Source organism: Petaurus breviceps, unplaced genomic scaffold, assembly GCF_028583685.1.
Source record: "Petaurus breviceps papuanus isolate PSGF00001 unplaced genomic scaffold, PetGlider_PUasm1.0 207, whole genome shotgun sequence".
Taxonomy (NCBI): Eukaryota; Metazoa; Chordata; class Mammalia; order Diprotodontia; family Petauridae; genus Petaurus; species Petaurus breviceps.
Genome location: NW_027185850.1, coordinates 15,616,474 through 15,636,610, shown reverse-complemented (window position 1 = coordinate 15,636,610; position 20,137 = coordinate 15,616,474). Strand labels below are relative to the sequence as shown.

The window sequence follows — 20,137 nt, the reverse complement described above, 5'->3', positions numbered from 1 at the left end:
GGAAATCATGGCTCTATTCCAATGACAATTGAAAGAAGATGATTTATGCAAAGTGTTTGGCGAACTTTCAAGCTCTCTATAAATGGAACCTCTTATTGGCAGACTTCTACAGGGGTGCATAGCTTGGCATCATCACTGTACCTTGGATCTCCGGATAAAGGGCCATATACAGCAGTGCCCACCTCAGAGTGGTCGATGTTGTCTCTGTTCCAGCAAAGAAGAGGTCCAGAGTGCAGAAGACTAAATTTTTTTCATTAAAACTAGAATGGATGTTATCCTTAAATATAAAATATAAATATATATATATATATATATAAAGTAAAATATAAAAAAGCAAAAGTTAGTTAATCCAAAAAAGAATAATTATGGCTGCCTCCAAGCATGAGGAACTGCACACTCAATGGAGCTTTAGAAAGGTCATGGTGGCAGATCCTGGGCTTCCCTTTAATCCCCCAAAATGTAGTAACTCTTCCTAAGAATGAAAGCTCCTATTTTTCTTCTTCAAAATACTATTTTTCTAATTACATGTAAAGACAATTTTTAACAATCTTTTCTATATAAGATTTTGAATTCCAAATTTTCCATACCTCCCACCATTCCCTCCTCACTAAGACGGTAAGCAATTCGACATAGATTTTATATGTGCATTCATGTAAAACATGATTTCATAGTAGGCATGTTGTGAAAGAAGAGACAGAACAAAAGGAAGAAAAGCATGGAACAGGAAAAACTTTTAAAACGAAAACAGTATGTTTCAATCTGCGTTTGATTTCATCAGTTTTTTCTCTGGATGTGAATAGTATTTTCCATCATGAGTCTTTTGGACTTGTCTTGGATTATCACATTGCTGAAAAGAGTGAATCCAATCATAGTTGATCACTTCACAGCATTGATGATACTGTGTACGATGTCATAGCTATGCTCATTTCACCTTCCATAGGCACAGGTAAGTCTCTCCAGAACTTTCTGAAATTCACCTGCTCATCATTTCTCATACAACAACATGTTTAGCCATTTAACAACTGAAGGGCATCCTTTCAATTCCCACTCTGCCACCACACAAAGAGCTTCTATAAATATTTTTTGTACATGGGTTCTTTTCTATTTTTTATGATCTCTTTGGCATATAGACCTACTAGTGATATTGCTTAGATCAAAGTGTATGCAGAGATATTGTTTTTGGCATAGTTCCAAATTATTCTCAAGAATGACTGATCAGTTCACAACTCTATCAACAATGCATTAGTATGGCACAGTGGAGAGAGCCCCAAACCTTGTCAGGAGGACTTGAGTTCAAATTCAAGCTCAATTATTTGACACTTGCTAGCTGTGTGACCCTGAGCAAGTCCCTTAATCCCCAATTGCCTCATTAAAAAGTGCATCATTGTCCCAATTTTTCCTAATCTTCTCCAGCATTCATGATTTGCTTTTTCTTTCATATTAACAAATCTGATAAGTATGATTTGGTACTTCAGAGTTGTTTCAATTTACATTTCTCTAATCAATAGTGATTTAGAGCATTTTTTTCATATGACTATAGACAACTTTGATTTCTTCATCTCAAAACTACTTCTTTTTATCTTTTGACCATTCATCAATTAGAAAATAATGTGGGGTGGCTAGGTGACACAGTGAATAGAGCATTGGCCCTGCAGTCAGGAGGACCTGAGTTCAAATCTGCCCTCAGACACTTGACACACTAGCCATGTGACTTTGGGCAAGTCATTTAACCCCAATTGCCCTTCACAAAGCAAAAAGAATGTGTATTCTTGTCAATTTTTTCAGTTGTCTGTATATTTTAGCAATGAGGCCTTTATCAGATATACTCGCTCAAAAATCATTTTACAACTTTCTGCTTTCCTACTAATCTTGGTTGCATTGGATTTGTTTGTACTAAACCTTTTTAATTTAATATAATCAAAATCATTCATTTTCCATCTCATAATGCTCTTTATCTCTTGTTTGGTCATGAATTCTTCCCTCCTCTATAAATCTGACAAGTAAACCATTCTATCCTCTCTTAATTTGCTTGTGGCATCACCATTTTTGTCTAAACCCTGCACCCATATTAATCATATCTTTGTTCATGGTGCAAGATGTTTCAGGAATGGGTACCTGAGACCGTAATTACACATGTGGCCCTCTAGGTCCTCAAGTGTGGACCCTTGACTGAATCCAAACTTCACAGAATGAATCCCCTTAATAAAAGGAATTGTTCTGTAAAAGTTGGACTAAGTCAAAAGGTGGCACCCAAGGATCTAGAAGCCTCTTTTGTGGCCTCAAGGCCATAAATTTCCCACCCTGCCCCATACATAGTTTGTCACACTGTTTTCCAGTTTTCCCAGAAGTCTTTGTCAGTTAGTGAGTTCTTATCCCAGAAGCTCTTGTTTACCTAATTAATCCCACTGGTTAAGCCCTCTATTTCTTAGTCAGTACATATATTTTTGATTCCTGATGCTTCACAGTATACTTTGAGATCTGGTGCTGCTAAACATCCTTTCCACACACCGTTATTATTTCCTTTGCTATTCGCGAACTTTTGTTGTTTTTTTTTTTTCCAAATTAGTATTATCATTATTTTTCCTAATTCACATTCAAATTTATATTTTATATTATATTGAAATTGTGAGTTTCCCTCCATCTTATTTTTACTATTTTCCTTCTCAGTCTCTCTTTTCATCCTATCCCTGTCACCTTATCTTCTTCCGTTACCCTCTCATTTATTATTTTAGCCACCCCTCTAAAAGTCCCTCCTTAATCTATTCACCTGATCCTCCTAAATTTAATCTATACACTATTCTAAAAATCTTTTCCTCAATTTAATGCCTAATTTTCTCACCTCTCTAAAACTTCCTAGGACTTCAAAATGCCTTCAGATATATATATATATATATTCTTTCCTCTGCAATCCAGGTGAGAGTAAATTTCCAATATTACCAGCCCTCCACCCCAACCCATTTTCTCTCTATTCATTCTTTCTTTCACGCCCCATTTGGACGAGATACTTTCTTCTTTCACCATTTTCCCAACAAATTTTGTTTTTTAGAATCACCTCATTATATACAATTCAGTCCCAACTTTTCTTCCACAGTTTTTCAGTAATGATAAGAGTTTTAAGAATACTATTACTAATAATAAAAACAAAAAAAACTACTAATATAAATAACATTTTCACGTCATCAGTAAACATTTTGACCTTAATCAGAGTCTTTAATGGTTTACTTATGCTTTTTTCTGAATCTTTTATATAAAATTTTCTATTGTACACTGGTCTTTTTGTTACAAATACGTGAAAATTTTTCAGTTCATCAAATATCTATTTTTTTTTCATTCATTAATACACTCAACTTTGTTGGATAAGTTATTTTGGGATGTACCTTCAGCTCCTTTTCTCTTTGAAATACAATGTTCAAAGACTTATGGTCCTTTAGTATATAATCTACTAGTTCTTGTGAAATTCTGATTGTTTTTCTACAATATTTTTTTTCTTGTTGCTTGCTTTAATGGGAAAATTTAGAACCTCAGTTATACCAGTCTTGTAAGTTTTCTCCTTGGGATTTCTTTCAGATGGTGATCAGTAGATTCTTTCTATTTCTACTTTCTCTTCTTGTTCTAGAACTTCAAGGTAGTTGTTGTTAATAATTTCCAGTTATATTGCAGGAAGATATTTTTCTGATCATAAGAGTAAGGTAGACTAACACTTCTTATATTGTCTGTCCTCGATCTGTTCTCCAGATCAGTTGTTTTTCTAATGAGATATTTCAGATTCTCTTCTGGTTTTTTTTCTAGTTTTATTTTATCTTAGTGTCTTATACTATCATTAAATTTCACTTGCCAATTCTAGTTTTTAAGAAATTATTTTATTCCTTAAGTTTTGTATCTTCTTTTCTAGTGAATTAACTTTCTTTTTATAATTTTCATGGAATGATTTCTTTCTATTTTTTTCCTCATTCTCTCTTATATGAGTTTTGCATTCCTTTCATTGTCTTCCAAGATTTCTTTTTGGGTTTGTGACCATTTGACATTATTCAGGAATGACAATGAGCAATGATGCTCACATGTTTGACTGTTGCACAAATTTCCAAAAGTGATTATATTTTTATTGCATGTATAAGATTGATAATTTAACTTAATCTTACAGTGTTGTGATGTTTACAAAGAACATGCAATAATTGTGGATATTTAAGGAGGTATGTAGAATATCTTAATGTTACAGATAAGGAAAGTGAGGTGCAAAGAGATGAATTCATAGAGATGAATAGCAGGGTCAAGACTTAATTTCAATCAGAGGAGCTTCTAATGAAAAGGACGTTGGACTTAGAGAAAGAAAAAGCTGGGTTTAAATCCAGCCTCAGATTTCTAACAGCTCTGCACCTGAAGCAAATAAATTAACCTCTCTATGCTTTAGTTTCCACTTTGAAATCAGGGGATTGACCTCAATGAGCTATATAGTCCTTTCCACTTCTAAGTAAAAATTATGAACTCTCCACTGGCAAGCTCCATTACTTACTCTTTTTACCTCCCTAGGTTGTCATTGAAGAAAGATATTTACATTATGAGGGAGATGCAAAGGTTGAAGCATTTTAATACACTTATCCCCACAACTCTGCATTTTTTTTTTTGTTTTAAATACACAATGCCCACTATCCATATTACCTTGGAGAGTTCCTTAAGGTAAGCATCAATGAAGTCCAATGTCTCCTCTGGGTTCAGGTCTTCCTTGTGTTGTCTGATCACACATTCTACAAAAGACTCTAGCTTCTTCCACTCTTTAAAGAACTTCTGATGATTTCCTGGCAGGAATTTCATTATCCAAGGAAACATATTGTAGAGCTAAATAATATAAAAAGTGGTAGAATGATAATTCTCAGTTCCTGTTATGATGCCCTATCTCTTCATCTTCCTCATCCTAAGTCAGGCCAGGGTTTTTGACCTTTTTGTATGTCATGGAATGTACCCTAATTCCACGTCTTTAATTCCATTCCTGAAATCTACCCTCCCTATCCATTGTTTATCTTCCCATACAGTTATCCTCCTAACATCCAGGCTGGAATCCAACCATCTTTGTCTCATACATCAGCCCCTTGGCCACATCCTGATGCATCAAAATAACTCTTCTAACATGACACAAATTTAGGTAGCCTCATGAACTGCAGAAAAGGAGAGGAGAGATTCTTTCTAGGGAAATTGCTAGTATTTGGGCTGGTATTTCCCTGTTGGCCCCACAGCATTCCTTTCTCCTGAATTTCTGTTTTGTTCCTCTTAAGGAAATGAGACCTAGTGTTATTCACCCTTTTTTATCAATTGATTCCATTGTCAGAATCCAGAGGAGTTAAGTAAAACCATGAGCCAGTGACTCCTTTGGTGAGGCCCACTTACTGTACTAGGAGGCAGAGTAGGTGATGTGATGGAGTAAGACTCAGGCAGACCTGAGATGGAATTTTGCCTCAGGCACTTATTAGCTATGGGACAAGCAATTGACTTCTCTCAGCCTCAGTTTCCTTATCTGTAAAATGGGAATGATAATAATAGCAATTCTCTCAATGGGTCATTGGGAGGATCTAAATAAATTATTCCATCAACAAGCATTTATTAAGCATTATTTGCCAAGAACTGGCTAAGTGATGTGTATACAAAGGAAGGGAGAAAATGTAGTCCCTGTCCTCAAGTGGCTCACATGTAATGGGAGAGACACCATGGAAATAATTGGGTACATGCAAGATATAAGAAGAGTGGTTGAAAATTGGTTCTTTGCTGCCCTTTTTTCTTGAAGAGAACCAAAATGATGTCATTATGTTAGAGTCAAGTCATAGGGTGCCTACTTCTGACTTATGAGACCGATATCAACTCGGAATGTTCCACCACAGCGCAGGTACAAATAGTCCATGTGAACACCTGGGGTGGATTCTCTAAATTTGTTCACCTCATGTTTCTTTTGAGCTACTTCCTTTCTGCTTTGCTCATAGGGCATGACACCTTCTCCAATGAGAGCATCCATGCTGAGCAGTCCTGTACCTGTGCCTCCCATGTCACATAATCAGTTCCAGAGTTCTTAAGATAGACCTTGAGAGGGCCTTTGTATCACTTCTTCTGACTACCATGTGAGTGCTTTCCCTGTGTGATTTCTCCATAAAATAATCTTTTGGGTAAGCATATGTTTGTCATTTGAACAACATGGCCAGTCCATCAAGAGTTGTGCTCTCTATAGTAGAGTATGAATGCTTGGCAGTTTAGTTAAAAAAAGACCTTGGTATCTGGTATCTTCTCCATCCAGGTCTTCAGAATCTTCCTAAGACAATTTAAATGGAACTTATTCCAATTCCTGGCATGATGTTTTTGTACTGTCCAGGGTTCATAGGCATACAACAAAGAGGTAAGCACAGCAGCTTTATAGACCTTCAGTTTAGTAGTCATTCTAACACTTCTTATCTCCCACACTTTCCTTTGGAGCCTCCCAAACACTGAGCAAGCTCTGGAAAAGCTGGATCAACCTCATTATCAATATGTGCATCCATAGAAAGTACACTGCAAGGTAAGTGACTTCATTCACAGTATTCAAAGCTTCTCCTTTTGCTGTAAGCAATGTGTCCACATAGGAATGGTGTGGTGCTGGATGATTGAGTACGTGGACTTTCTTGGTTTTAATTGTTAGAGCAACATTGGCACATGCAGCAGTGAGTCTGTCCATACTTTATTGAATCTCACCTTCAGAAGCCACATTGAGTGCACAATCATCTGCCAATCAAAATTCATGCAATAACATTCTCTCCACTTTAGTCTTGGCTGATAACCTTTTCAACTTGAATAATTGACCATCTGTATGGTAACTGACTTGGATGCTGTGTTTGTCCTCATGGAAGGCATTAGACAACATGACTGAAACCATAATTCTAAAAAGTATGGGGGCAAGCACACAGCCTTGTTTCAATCCATTGGTGACTGGGGAAGCACGAGAGCAGCACCCATTATCCAGAATCCAGACCAGTACGACATTGGGAAACTGACATGCAATACTGATTAACTTCTCCAGGCAACCAAATTCTGACATAATTTTCAATAAACCCACATGACTAACAATATCAAAGACTTTGGTCAGATCCTCACACATTATGTGCAGACCTCTGTTCTGCTCCTGGAATTTTTCTTGGAGTTGTTGGGCAGCAAACACCATATGGACTGTTCCTTGGACTTTTCTGAAGTCACACAGGCTCTGAAATAGATAACCATCTTCCTTGTGAGAGGATCAGCCTATTAAGGACTCTGTCATGATTCTTTCCAGCAATGACCTAAGAGAGAGAAGCCCCAGGAATTATCACAGGACAATCTATTTCCTTTACTTTTATAGATATAGACAATGGAGATGTCCTTGAACTTCTGGGGGAAAACCTCCTCTTGCCATATAACCCAGAGCGTTTCAGTCAGATTTTCTGTGAACAATGTACCCCGCCCCCACCCCCAGCAACCACACATCTTGTAAATCTCAGCTTGAATAGAATCAACACCAAGTTCTTTGCCACATGAAAATAACTTAATGGCATTCAAAATTTCTTCAGTTGGAATTTCAGCTAGGAAGGGATTGACTTCAGTCTGAGGTAATTAGTCAGTGGCTTCAGCATTGATTGATGACAGCCTGTTGAGAACGCTATGGAAGTGTTCAGTCCATCATTCTAGGATCTCATCACTAATCAATGTGGTTCCATCAGTACTGAGTAGTTGAGGTGCCTGATAGGTCTTTGGCCCATAAATAGTTTTCAGGGTATGGCTTGTTAATTCCATATGCCTTTTTACAGGGAAAAGAATCCTGCATCTCTCTAAGCTTTGTTGTTCTTTACTTTGGTGGAGTTAAATGTTACCTTCTTAGAGATGAATGAATTATCCTTCTGGTAAACCCTGTGAGGTTCTCTTTTTTTTCATTTAGCAGCTCATGAATTTGCCTATCATTTTCATCAAATCAGTCTTGATATTTGTGAGTTTTCTGACCGAATGAGCAAATACAGTGTTGTACAACAAATCTCTGATGGCTGCCCATTCCTTTCCTGCTCCACTGTTACCAACTTTGTGTCGACTCCACTTTTCCTTCAAGTTGGCAACAAACTGTTCACACTTGGAGAAATGCTCTAATGTATTGACTTTACTTCTTCTGGTAGTCACTTTGCCTTGGGGCTGCTGCTTTCATTGAATATGAATATTTAGCTTGGAGAGGATAGGTCTATGATCAGTCCAGCACTTTGTACCACACATTGCCTTCATTACTCTCACATCCTGTCAATCTCTTCTCCTTACAATCACATAGTCTATTTAATTCCACTGTTTGTTATGAGGGTGTATCCATGAAGTTTTACTGTGTTTAGGTAAATAGACGACAGTGTTGGTGATGAGGTCACGAGATGCTTAAGTCTTCAGTAGTAAGTGACCATTGCTGTTGCTGTTTCCAACTCCATTACTCCCAAGGACTCCTTGTCATGTTTGGTAATCTGTGCCTACTCTGCTATTAAAGTTGCCCAGAATTATGCACTTGCCCTCTTTTGGCACACTGATAATAAGGGTTTCCAACTCGTCATAAAAATTTTCTTTAACTTCATCAGGGTGGGAACATAAGCACTGGTGACAGATTGTCATAAGCCTGTCATTCACTCCTTTTGGTAGAAATACAAGTTCGTTGATTAGATTAGTTTTGATTGCAAAGCCTATGGCAGCTTCATAGCACCTTCCTTCACTGTGGCCACTCCAGAAAAATATATATCCAGTTCCATCTTCAGTAAGCTGGTCTTCATTTGCCAGCCTTGTTTCACACAGAACTGCTATTTGGGTGCAATGCCCTCTGAGTTGTCTCACAAGAAGAGCTGTTCATGTTTTACATCTACTGGACTTTGTATTGTCTGTAAATGTGTGCAGATCCAATTATTGATGGTAAGTGGAAGCATCTTTGCAGACCTTTTTGTACATTATTTTTGTTTCCACCACAGGGTGGGGTCCCTGTCTTTCATGTTGATCAGGCCAAGGTTAGGAAAGAAGGCAGATTTAGAGTATCTTCTGCTCCTTTCTCCACACTCGGAGGTTAGCAGTGTGATCCTTGAAAGGCTGCTCAGATGCTCAGAGGGATGTCGCATCCCACTGCTGCTTCCAGTGAGAAAACAACCCATGACTTGGGCCACTTGTGTGAAGGGTTGTGATGACAGCTCCCAGTGTATCTGCACCTGTTGCTTCATCATTTGCCTTTCACCATAGGACTCTGAGATAAGTAAAAATGGCAAAAAGGTACAGGTGATGACTTGCACAAGGTCATCAGCCTCACTCTCGATTTCAGAATCCTCACAGCCCAAGGGCAGGACAGGCTCAAGATGACTGGTGATAGCTCTAGATGCAGTGAAGGCAGGCATCTTCAATGTTTACCCAAGCTCTAAGCACTCCACATTACCAGCTTCAGTCACCTTCTTGGCCATTGGAACAGAATGTTGTCACCTCTCCATTCCACCACAGGGAGTCTTCACATGCTTGGGGTAGACACCCTCTAATTCACCAATGGGCTGGAGAACCCTCAGTAACCCTCACCCTGGTTTAGCCCATGTGCTGCAATGCTTCACTGGGTATGCTCACTGTATATGCTACAGCTTCTGGGAGCCTCAGGTGAGACTTAGGTGGAACTGGTGGCCACCAAAGGTAGAAAGCAGCCCTGGAAAGGGTTCAGGAGCCTCACACCAAAGTTACTAGGCTTCCCTGAAGACACTCTACACCCCCATTGCAAGGTAATCTGATAGAGGAGGCACTAGAGGCTGGAGACTCAGGGAAAGACATCATGCAGTAGAAGGTGAAATCTGAGCTGCTTCTTGAAGGAAACCAAGAGGTGAAGGTGGGAAGGGGGAGCATTCCAGGCATGAGAGATAGACAGTACAGACGCACTGATGTGGGAGATATTAAATATAAAGCTGTTTAAAAATCTTAAATGTAAGCACTTGAATCATTGGAACTTTTATTGTGTCCCTTCTATCTATGTTTCTCAATTTGTTTCTCTAGCTGTCTGTCTATGTCTCTTTTCTCTGTCTATAAACCTACCTCCCTTCCTCTCCACCTTCTCTTTCTGTCTCTGTCTCTCTGTCTCTCTCTGTCTCTCTCTCTCTGTCTCTGTCTCTGTCTCTCTGTCTCTCTCTCTGTCTCTCTCTCTCTCTCTCTCTCTGTCTCTCTCTCTCTCTGTCTCTCTCTCTGTCTCTCTCTCTGTCTCTCTCCCTCTCTTCTGCCTCCTCTGAAAAGATGAGGATAAAATTCCTGGTTTCTCTCAAACTCTGCTTAAGATACAGCTTCTCCACGAAGCCTTTCCTGGTCCTCCTGGCTTCTAATGCAACCAATACCCAAACTTTTCCTATTTTTAATTTTTGTTTGAATATGCACTTACTTGAGGGCATGTTGTCTCCTCCAACAGAATATAAACACCCAAGATCAGGGGCTGTCATTTTTGTCCTTGTGTCCCCATCTCCGAGCACAGTACTTGGCACATAGTATGTGCTTAATAAATGTTTGTAAGTCAACAATCTTGGTGAATATCTTAGAAAAACTTAAAACTGTACAAAAATGTGTTTCCCATTATTCATGGATCTGGAATACATTGGGTCTCTCAAGCAGGTTTTTCATGTCACTGTTTATAAAAGTCTTGTTTCTTTCCTCTCCCCTTTTGAATCCCTTTTACTGTGTAGAGAAACTCATGCACAAGCTGAATCAGATCCTGTCTTCCTCCCACAGACATGTTGTTTCTTTTCCCAGGTAGGAAGTACATGGCCCAGGTTAGGCTGAGGCAGCCCTGCCCAGGAATGGATGGTATTACCTGACACTCCCACCCTGCTTCAAGCACCGTGACAGTATCCAAACTCTTCAGTAGCTCCCGAAAAGGAGAATCATGGTACTCAAAGCGATGCCCAAAAGTTATGGAGCAGATGATATTGGAAACAGCATTGTTGATCTGAAGGTGGGGGTCAAAGGGCTGTCCTGTTGACCAGAAGAGAAAGGGGACAGTCTACTCTTCATTTAACTCAGAAAAAGTACAGCTTTTTACCTTTTTCTCTTAAACCATCTTTCCTTGCCCTCTCCCTTCCAGCCCACCAGCACATCTGCTTTATTATTGTTCAAAACCAGCTACTGCTTAAATGCATGAGAGAAAAAAGAAATGACTGAGTTCAATTTGTAATGTTTCAGTCCAGACATGGAATTGAGTTGGCATATTTTGTTTCATCATTGTTTACTTATGTGGCTTTGGGAAAATTATTTATCTGTGCCTCCATGTGCTCAGCAGTAAAATGCAGGGGTTGGACTAGATGACCCTTGAGGGCCCTTCTAGCCTCTATCTATGATTCTATATCTGACATATCATGTGAATAGGTGCACAGAGGTATGCCATCTGTGTACAAATACCAATACCCATGACTACATAAACCTGTGTGTTACTTGCATGCATGTAGCAGTAGAGCTGAAATGATGACTGGGAACACTGGGATGAAAAGGAAAGACATGAGAAGGTGAAAGAGGAAGAGACCCAGTATAAGATATATGGTAGATATAAGGTACTGGACCTGGAGGCAGGAAGACCCAGATAACCTCAAGCATTTTCTAGCTGGGTGACCTTCATTCTAGTGCCTTCTTGCTGTTGATTATTTCCAGTTTCTCCTGTTTGTATTGTGTTTGAACATAGTTGTTTGCATGTTGCCTCCCTCCTTAGACTAGGACCTCCTTGAGGGCAAGAATCTCTTTTTCCTTTCTTTAAATCCCCAGGATCCCCTGCCTCATTTCTTCCTTGAGAATAATGTTGGGTCTCTGAAAACATTCCCTGGTGATTGAGGGGGACATTTTGCCTGTCTTTAGTCTGGGGACGACCTCTCTTCCCCTACTTCCCCAATCCACAGTGACAGATTCCCTCCGATGATCATTTGGACAAAAGGACAACCAGAAGCCATTGAAAATACCTCTGCCTGAGCAGTGCTCACCTTTTTCTTCCCTGATAGCCTCAATGAGATACCTGGCCTCCTCCCGGATCCGATCTTCCAGGGTCTTCTTTCCCAAACCAAAGTTCCTTAGGGTCATTAAGGCAAATCTTCTTTGCTGTCTCCACTCTTGGCCATTGGAGGCAATTAAACCTAAATAGTAATAAAAATAATTTGTATCAATACTTCAAAAGATCTGTAATTTCAGTGTGTTTACTCCCTCTACCAGAAAGGAAATTCAATTGAACAAGCACTTCAAAAATTTCTACTTTGTGCCAAACATTTTGCTGGGTATACAAATAGTAGGGGTTAGACAGTCCCTGCTCCAAAGGAACTTGCACACTGATCAGGGAAATAATACTTAAAGTCCTACTATAGGGCACATGTGAGACCTGGAAGTCCTAAAGACAAAGCAGAGGGAGATGCCAAGGCACAGAGGCCTGCAGAGTCTATAACCAGGTCATGCAATTTGGGGTATATAAGTTTGGGCTTCTCATTTTCTCAGTCAGAGATGACTGACTACTAACTGAGCTTCTGCTTTGAGGAGTCAGCTACGGACAGGGGAGAAGGCCAAATCTGATCCGGTTGGCCAGAACCACTTTGAGCAGCCCAAGCCATCTCATGAGGCCTTTGCTGACTTCATCAATGTCATGGTCAAGGGAGGGCAATGATGCCTTGGCCTTTGCATGTACCACAAGCAGGCTCATTGTCTCCCCTTTGCTCAATGTCATCTGGAACTGATAAGGCCCCTCCACCTTGTTAACAGTACAGTATTAAACAGCTAACCCCTCTTCTCCCTACCCAAGAAAGGGGGGGGGCACGATTCTTTTAATACTCCTTTCCCAGGAAGTATCTTTGCTACAAAGAACTTGGGGACGAAGGGATAGAGTTTTTGTAAGGTGCTGAAGAATGGAATTGTGTAGAGATATGTTGTTTATGATGGAAGAAATCAAACTTTTTCTCTATAACTACCTAGATCCCACAGGAGAAAAAGAGTGAGGTCCTTCCACAGAGTCCTCTAACTGGATAAAGAAAGGGAATAAGCACCAGCGGTTCACTAGGCACAACGCTAAGCATTTTACAAATGTTATCTCCTTGGAGCCTCACAACAGCCCTGGGAGGTGGGGCTCTTACTATCTCCATTATCTCTCACTGAGGACTATTTCTGACATTACCACTGCCCATGGACTGCAGGGGACTATAACATTGCAAGCTGTGTGTGTGTGTGTGTGTGAACATATGCCCAGTTTTTTCACCCTCTTCTGGTTCAGCTCATTCCAGGCTTCTCTTATCCTTGTGGTCATGGCTGTCTAGCAACTGCACTAAGACCATTAAGTGCTGGAGGGAGCATGGAAAGATGTTTAGAATTTTGCCACCAAAGGGCAAGAAATTATGGAGTAATATCTATTAAATTGGAAAGTTCCTTTCATGAAATGGAAACATTTTTTTCCCTGAAAAGGCAATGAAGCTTCCCTATAGACTTGACCAGGGGAACCTGTGGCTTCAAACCCACATGTGACCCTCTAGGTCCTCAAGTGGGCTCTTTTGAATTCAAACTTCACTAAAATATCTCCTTAGTGAAAGTATTTGTTCTGTAAAACTTGGACTCAATCAAAATATCACACCCAAGGACCTAGAAAAGCACTTGTGGCCTTGAGGCTGCAAGTTTCCCACCGCTGGATTTGACTCTTCCAAGAGAATAAGACTGAAACCTTTGATGTAACATTCAGTTTTCCTGATGGCGTTCATATTCCTGTATGAGTCAACACCCTCTTCTGCGTGGTGTGACTCTGTGTTGAGAGGAAAGAAGCTTCATTCAGTGAGACCAATGCTTTGTCTATCATGCATTTAAAGATCTACTATTTCTAATATTAAATGAATTATTTGGAATGATAAGCAAAGGAAGGATTTTACCAAACTCCTTTTATGAAATATGACACTAACACCTAAACCAGGAGATGTAAAATCAGAAAAAGAAAATTATAGATGAATTCATTAATGAATAAGGATGAAAAAATCCTAAGTAAATTCTAACTAAAAGATTGCAACAATATATTACAAAGATGATCAAGGGAGATTTATACCAGGAATGCAGGAATGGTATAACATAAGGAAAACTATTAACATTGATTACATCAACAACAAAGGTTTTAAGAAATCATATGATTATGTGAATAGATGAAGAAAATGCTTTTGATAAACGATAACAGTCATTTCTATTAAAAAAAAAAGAAACACGAACATATTGGTATAAATGAATTTTTCCTTAAACTGATTTAAAAAAGCCTTTATCTAAAACCATCAGCAAGCATTAGTTGTAAGGGGGGTAAATTAACAGCCTTCCCAGTAAGATCAGGTGTGAAACAAGAATGCCCACTGTAATGAATATTATTCAGTATTGTATAGGATATCCTAGCAATAGTTGTAAGACAAGAAAAGGAAATTGAAGGAATCAGAATAAGGAATGAGATTACAAAATTCTCCCTTTTTGCAAACAATATGATGATATATTTGGAAAATCCCAAAGACTCAACTAAAAAAGTTAGGCAAAACAATGAATAATTTTAGGAACATAGCAAGATATAAAGTAAATCCACATAAATCATCAGCATTCCTAGACATTACAAACAAAACTATAAGAAAAGATAGTACCGAAAATATACCCCATTTAAAATAGCTCTAGATGACATAAAATACCTGGGAACTACCTGTCCCCATCCTCCCAAATAACAACAACACAGGAAATATATATTTAAAATTTTAGATAAAATTATATTTCAATAATTGGAGAGTTATGAATTGTTCAAAGGTAGGCAGGGCCAATATAATAAAAATGAAAATTTTATCCCAAATAATTTACATTTTCAACACCAGCCCAATTAAATTACCAAAACTATTTTTTTGTATTAGAAAATGAGAATTAGAAAAATTATATAATTAGAATTAGATATTAGGCAACATTATTAGACAAAGTTGTTTCTTATTACATAGAACTAGAGAATTATTAGAATTTAAAAAAATTAAAAATCACTTGGAAAATCAAAAAGTCAAGACTATCTAAGGAATTATAAAAAAAAGTATGAAGGAAGGAGATTTAGCTGTCCCAGATCTTAAATAGTATTGTAAGGCAGTAATAATAAAAAACTATCTGATACTAGCTTAGTAATAGAATGACAGATCAATGGAATTGAGTAGACATATAATCCACAGTAGCACAAACATAACTTTGCATTAACAAGTATAGAGACTTAAGATTTGGGGATAAGAATTCTTTATTTGGTAAAAAATAAAATAAAATAAAGTTGGGAAAACTAGAAAGCAATGTGGCAGAAACTGGGCATGGACCAGTATCTCACACCATTTACCAAGATAAAGTCAAAATTGATACATGACATTTTAGAAGAAAATTAGAAGAACATAGAAGCTATTACTTATCAGACTTAGGTAGAGGGAAACAATTTATGAACAAAAGATATAGAGAAAAATTAGGTGAAAATGGATAATTTTTATTACATTAAGTTAAAAATGTTAATACAATTAAAAACTAATGTAACCAAAATCAGAAGGAAAGCAGAAAATGAGGTGGGGAAAAATTTTATAGACAGCTTATCAGATAAAAAAAAAATCTCATGTCTAAAATTTAGGAAGAACTTTATCAAATCTAAAAGGATATGAGTCATCCCCAAACTGACAAATGTTCAAAGGATGTGAAGAGGCAGTTTTCCAATGAAGAAATCAGAACAATTTATAGTTATGTGAAAATATGCTCTCTACATCATTTTTGATTAGAGAAATGTAGATTAAAACAATCTTGAGATACCATTTTATACCTATCAGATTGACCAAAATGATTAAAGGAGAGAGTGACAGATATTGGAGGGGATGTGGAAAAATTCAGACACTACTACCTTATCAGTGGAATTGTGAACTGATTCAATTATTCTGGAGGGCAATCTGGAATTATACCAAAAGAGTTACTAAATTACCTATACCCTTTGACCCAGCAATACCTCCACTAGGCATATTTCCAAAGGTGATTAGGGAAAAGAACTTACATGTTCTAAAATATTTATATTGCCTGCCTCTGGCTGGGAGGGCAGGGGCGGTGCTGAGATTCCAGTGTCCCTGGGAGGTCAAGATTCCTGTCAGGCATGGCACATGGACATTAGCATGAGCATGGACATGGTCATGGAAAAATTGAACTCCCTGATTACAAACAGTGGAAGATAGAAGGAACACCACTACAACGAATCCAGGAAAGGTTGGCTAAGTTGGATCCATGGGGCCACAATGAAGCTTGGCGATACATGGGTCATTTTGGAAAACCTCCTACTTTATGGGCTGCTTTGTCAAGAGTGTTCAAATGGGGTTTTGGAGAGTTTTTATTAGCTGTCGGAGTGGAATATTTCCTGACTGCTCCAAAGAATGAGGAGGAACATGCTTCTGAACACTGAAGTTAAGACATAGAGGAGTCATAGCTAATTATTTAAAGTGAATGTTTGCCATTCTGTCATTTGCTTACTTGCCATGTTAAAAGATTAATATTAAAATTTCACTTGGTAAAAGAAAAAAAAATAAAATATTTATATTGACTCTCTTTGAGATCGCAAAGAACTGGAAATTGCAGTGAAGCCTATCAATTGACTGAACAAATTGTCATATATGATTGTGATGTAATACTGCTGTGCTATAAGAAATGATGAAATCAATGATCTTAGAGAAACATGGAAAAGCTTGCATTAAATAATGAAGAGTGAAATTAGCATAACCAAGAGAATGTTGTATATTCTAATAGCAATATTGTTTTAAGAATGACTGTGATTTTTTTTTCTATTATAAATACCCAAATTAACTATAAAGGTCATAAAAATCTGATATCTGCACCCATGGTGGGGGGGAGAAGATAAATATAAGTATGTATAAAATAATCATATATACATATATATGTATAATATATAAACCCAACTATTTTGTCTAATGGTAGCCATCTGTAGGGAGGGGGGAGAAGAAAAAAAGGAAAAAAAAAGAAATTTCCATAATAATTTGTTTGTATATCTGAAAAGAATATTAAGTTGTGCCTAGTAGATTTGCAGTTTCATGGGTAATGATCTTTTTATCATACTGTGTTCCAGTAATGCTTGCTTTATTCCATAAATTAAAAATAATATAAATTTTAAAAGTCTTAAACAAATAAATATAAAACAAAAGGCTTTGACCTGGGACTTTGATTTTTTGAATGCCTCCAGATGCAAGTGACTCTGCTGGGACCTGTACCATTATGTGGGTCAAAGGGACAAAAGGCAGAATCATAAACCCATAGAGTTTTAGAGTCCAAAGGCATCTCAGAGGTCATCCAGTCCAACTTGTACCTAGCAAATAACAACAACAAATATATTGAACAACTTTTTCTTGAAGACTGCCAACGAGGAGGAATCTACCACCTCTGAAGGAAAACTATTTAATTTTTGGACAGCATTGCTAGTTAGTGGGTTTTTCCAAGCATCGAGTCAAATTGTAACCCTCTGAAACTCTTACCCTTTGCTGCTGGCTCTAGAGCCAGGAACAAGTTAAAGCCTTTTCTGCTAACAGGCCTTCAAACACTTGAAGACGGTCATCATGCCTCTCTATACTTCCCAATTGAGTCTTCTTGTCCTTTAAGTTAAATACTACAAGCGCCTTCAACTGATTCTCCTATGGGATGAATTTGAATCCCTTCACCATCTTCATTGACCTCCCCCTCAATCCTATTCCTCTCCCCCTACTTCCAGATGGGAAGGAAGGAAACGTCAATAGCTTATTTTTTTCTATCATATTTCTTCTAGCCACAAGACCTCTGTAATAGGTTGGAATCCCTTGGGAATGATGAAGGACAAGAGTCAAAGATATCTTTGAAAGAATCCTAGAGATGAAAACTACCATAATTCAAAGAACTCACCAAGTGTTTTAAAGACACGGAAGTGGACAGGAACTTTGGGACGGTCAATAAACGTCTGGTCTTGATTGACCAGGACCTCTTTGATCAGCGGCAATCCAGTTACTGTCATATAAGTTAAACTGCCCACATGCATGCAGAAAACATTTCCATATTTCTTGGCAAACTGAAAAAGAATTAGTTTGAGTTGCAAGCTTCCATTGCCTTTCAGGCTATTTCTTGTCTGTAGTGTCATCAGATGACATTCTATCAATGGGAAACATCAATGCCAATGGAGTCCACTCAATTCAGTGTGATCCAATTCCATTGAATTCAGTTCAGCTCAGCCCAACAAACATGGTATCATCCAACTGTATCCCATGTCCTGTGCTAGGAGCTGAGCAGACAGTCACAAACACCAAACAATTCCTTCCTTTGAGGAGCTGACTTTGGAAGGAAATGATCTGTGCATAAATATGTATGTATAGAATACATACAAAGGAAATTCTAAGTGATTTGAAGGGAGCCCAGCACCTGGGAAGGATCTGGAAGGCTTCCAGTAAGAGACTGACCCCTGAAGCTGAGCTTTGATGAAAACTGGGAATTCCAAAAGCTTCAGAGGAAGAGGCAGTATATTTCAGGCTCTGAAGTGGCTGCCACATTCAAGGCAGCATGTTGGACTAGGAATATATGACGAAGAACAACTCAGAATTGAATAAGGGAGAAAGACTTGGAGGTCAACACTTGAACCATTGCAAGTTCATTGGAGGGGGTAGAATGTAAGCTCCCAGAGGGCAGGGCCAGTTTTAGTTTTGTTTCTTAATCTACATCACCTACCAAAGTACCCGGCACCTAGCAGGTACTTATGAAATTATTGTTAATTTATTAGGTCTTTCCCCCACTGACACCCATCAAAACCTTTTCAAAACTCAGCAGATTGTCTTTGAAAGGAATTATAGGAAAAATCAATCAATGCTGCTGCCAACATGGCCATGGGCTTCTCTGATCTTAACAAGGCTTGCCCTTGGGTCACAGACACTCCAAGAGTCTGTCACCACACTTTTCTGAAGCCATTACAGCTTGGAAGGGCCCAAGAATACTGGTCTTCTGCTTCAAGGACCTCAGACAGTGAAGGACTGCAAGTTGGTAACATACAGTGACTTTTCAGGAACCAAGGATATTTAGACTTAAATAAGAAAAATAAATAAGGTGAGGGGTGAGATATGATAAGGGTCTGTGACTTGAAATCTAGTATGATCTGGGTTCAAATTCTATGTTTGATGCCTACCTGGAAGCAGGCACTGAATCCAAGATTTAGCTTCTGCATATGTAGGTGTTATCTCAAAGCAGTGTGTTGAGGATCAAATGTTTTAATGCAGGCAAAGTTCTCTTCAAATGTGCAAGGGCTATATCAGTCTCACCTGGGAGGCAGTACGGGATAGTGCATAGAGAACCAGCATCAGCATCATAAAGACCTGGGTTCATTCCAACCCTGATCCATGCCAGCTGTACAGCTCTTGGCAAGGCACTTTACCCTCAGATGTCGTAGGTGGGAGGGCTTCAGTGGATTGCTTCTGAACCTTTGATTGGCCCTAGGTTGTCCGATATTTTATCAACGACTCAAATAAAGCGCAGGTCGAGTGCTCATCGAATTTGCAGTCAACACTAAGTCAGGAAAGGTGCTTGGGTTATGGAGACAACCAAAAAAAGTTGATGGGCTGTGGTTGGGCTGAATGTAAGAAGGTGAAATTCAAAAGAGATAAATGTGAAGTCTTACACTGAGATACAAAAACAAATTTCACTTGCTCTGATTCTTAACAAGTTGGTTTTCTTTTCTTTAAATGTTAACTGCATTTTATTATAATCAATATCCTTTATAATACTATTTTAAGCATTTAAAACCATGATTCTGAGGGATTGCCCATTGGTTTCACCCCAATGACTGCCAGAGGGGTCCAGGACACAAAAAAGGTGAAATACACCTTATATAGGAGTAGACAGCACCAAATATGAGTCAGCAGAGTGATATGTCAGGTTAAACAAAAGTGATTTTCAGAGTATGGTGAACTTAATTAGAAGAAACACTAATGGGATTAGGAAGCATAATATTAATGCTCCAAATTGACCAATAAGGCAAGTGAACATCAGAGACCTGATATGGCTCATCCTCAGGCTTAAAATCAGAGTCATGGACCATGGGTCCTTAACTCTGTGTGTGCGTGTGTGTGTGTGTGTGTGTGTGTGTGTGTGTGTGTGTGAG

General features: G+C 38.5%; 1 protein-coding gene and 1 pseudogene across 1 annotated transcript in view; one reads left to right on the top strand and one right to left on the bottom strand.

The window, feature by feature from the left end:
• LOC138164920 (cytochrome P450 2J2-like) overlaps positions 1–20,137 on the bottom strand; it is a 34,248-nt gene that overhangs the window by 12,696 nt on the left and 1,415 nt on the right. The window contains exons 2-6 of the mRNA XM_069092885.1: positions 17,902–18,064; positions 11,970–12,119; positions 10,817–10,977; positions 4,657–4,833; positions 142–277 (exon numbers count right to left, since the gene is read on the bottom strand). Of these exons, the coding sequence (XP_068948986.1) occupies positions 142–277; positions 4,657–4,833; positions 10,817–10,977; positions 11,970–12,119; positions 17,902–18,064 (787 nt within the window). The remainder of the gene's footprint in view (positions 1–141; positions 278–4,656; positions 4,834–10,816; positions 10,978–11,969; positions 12,120–17,901; positions 18,065–20,137) is intronic.
• On the top strand, positions 16,079–16,546 carry LOC138164924 (NADH dehydrogenase [ubiquinone] 1 beta subcomplex subunit 3 pseudogene; annotated as a pseudogene).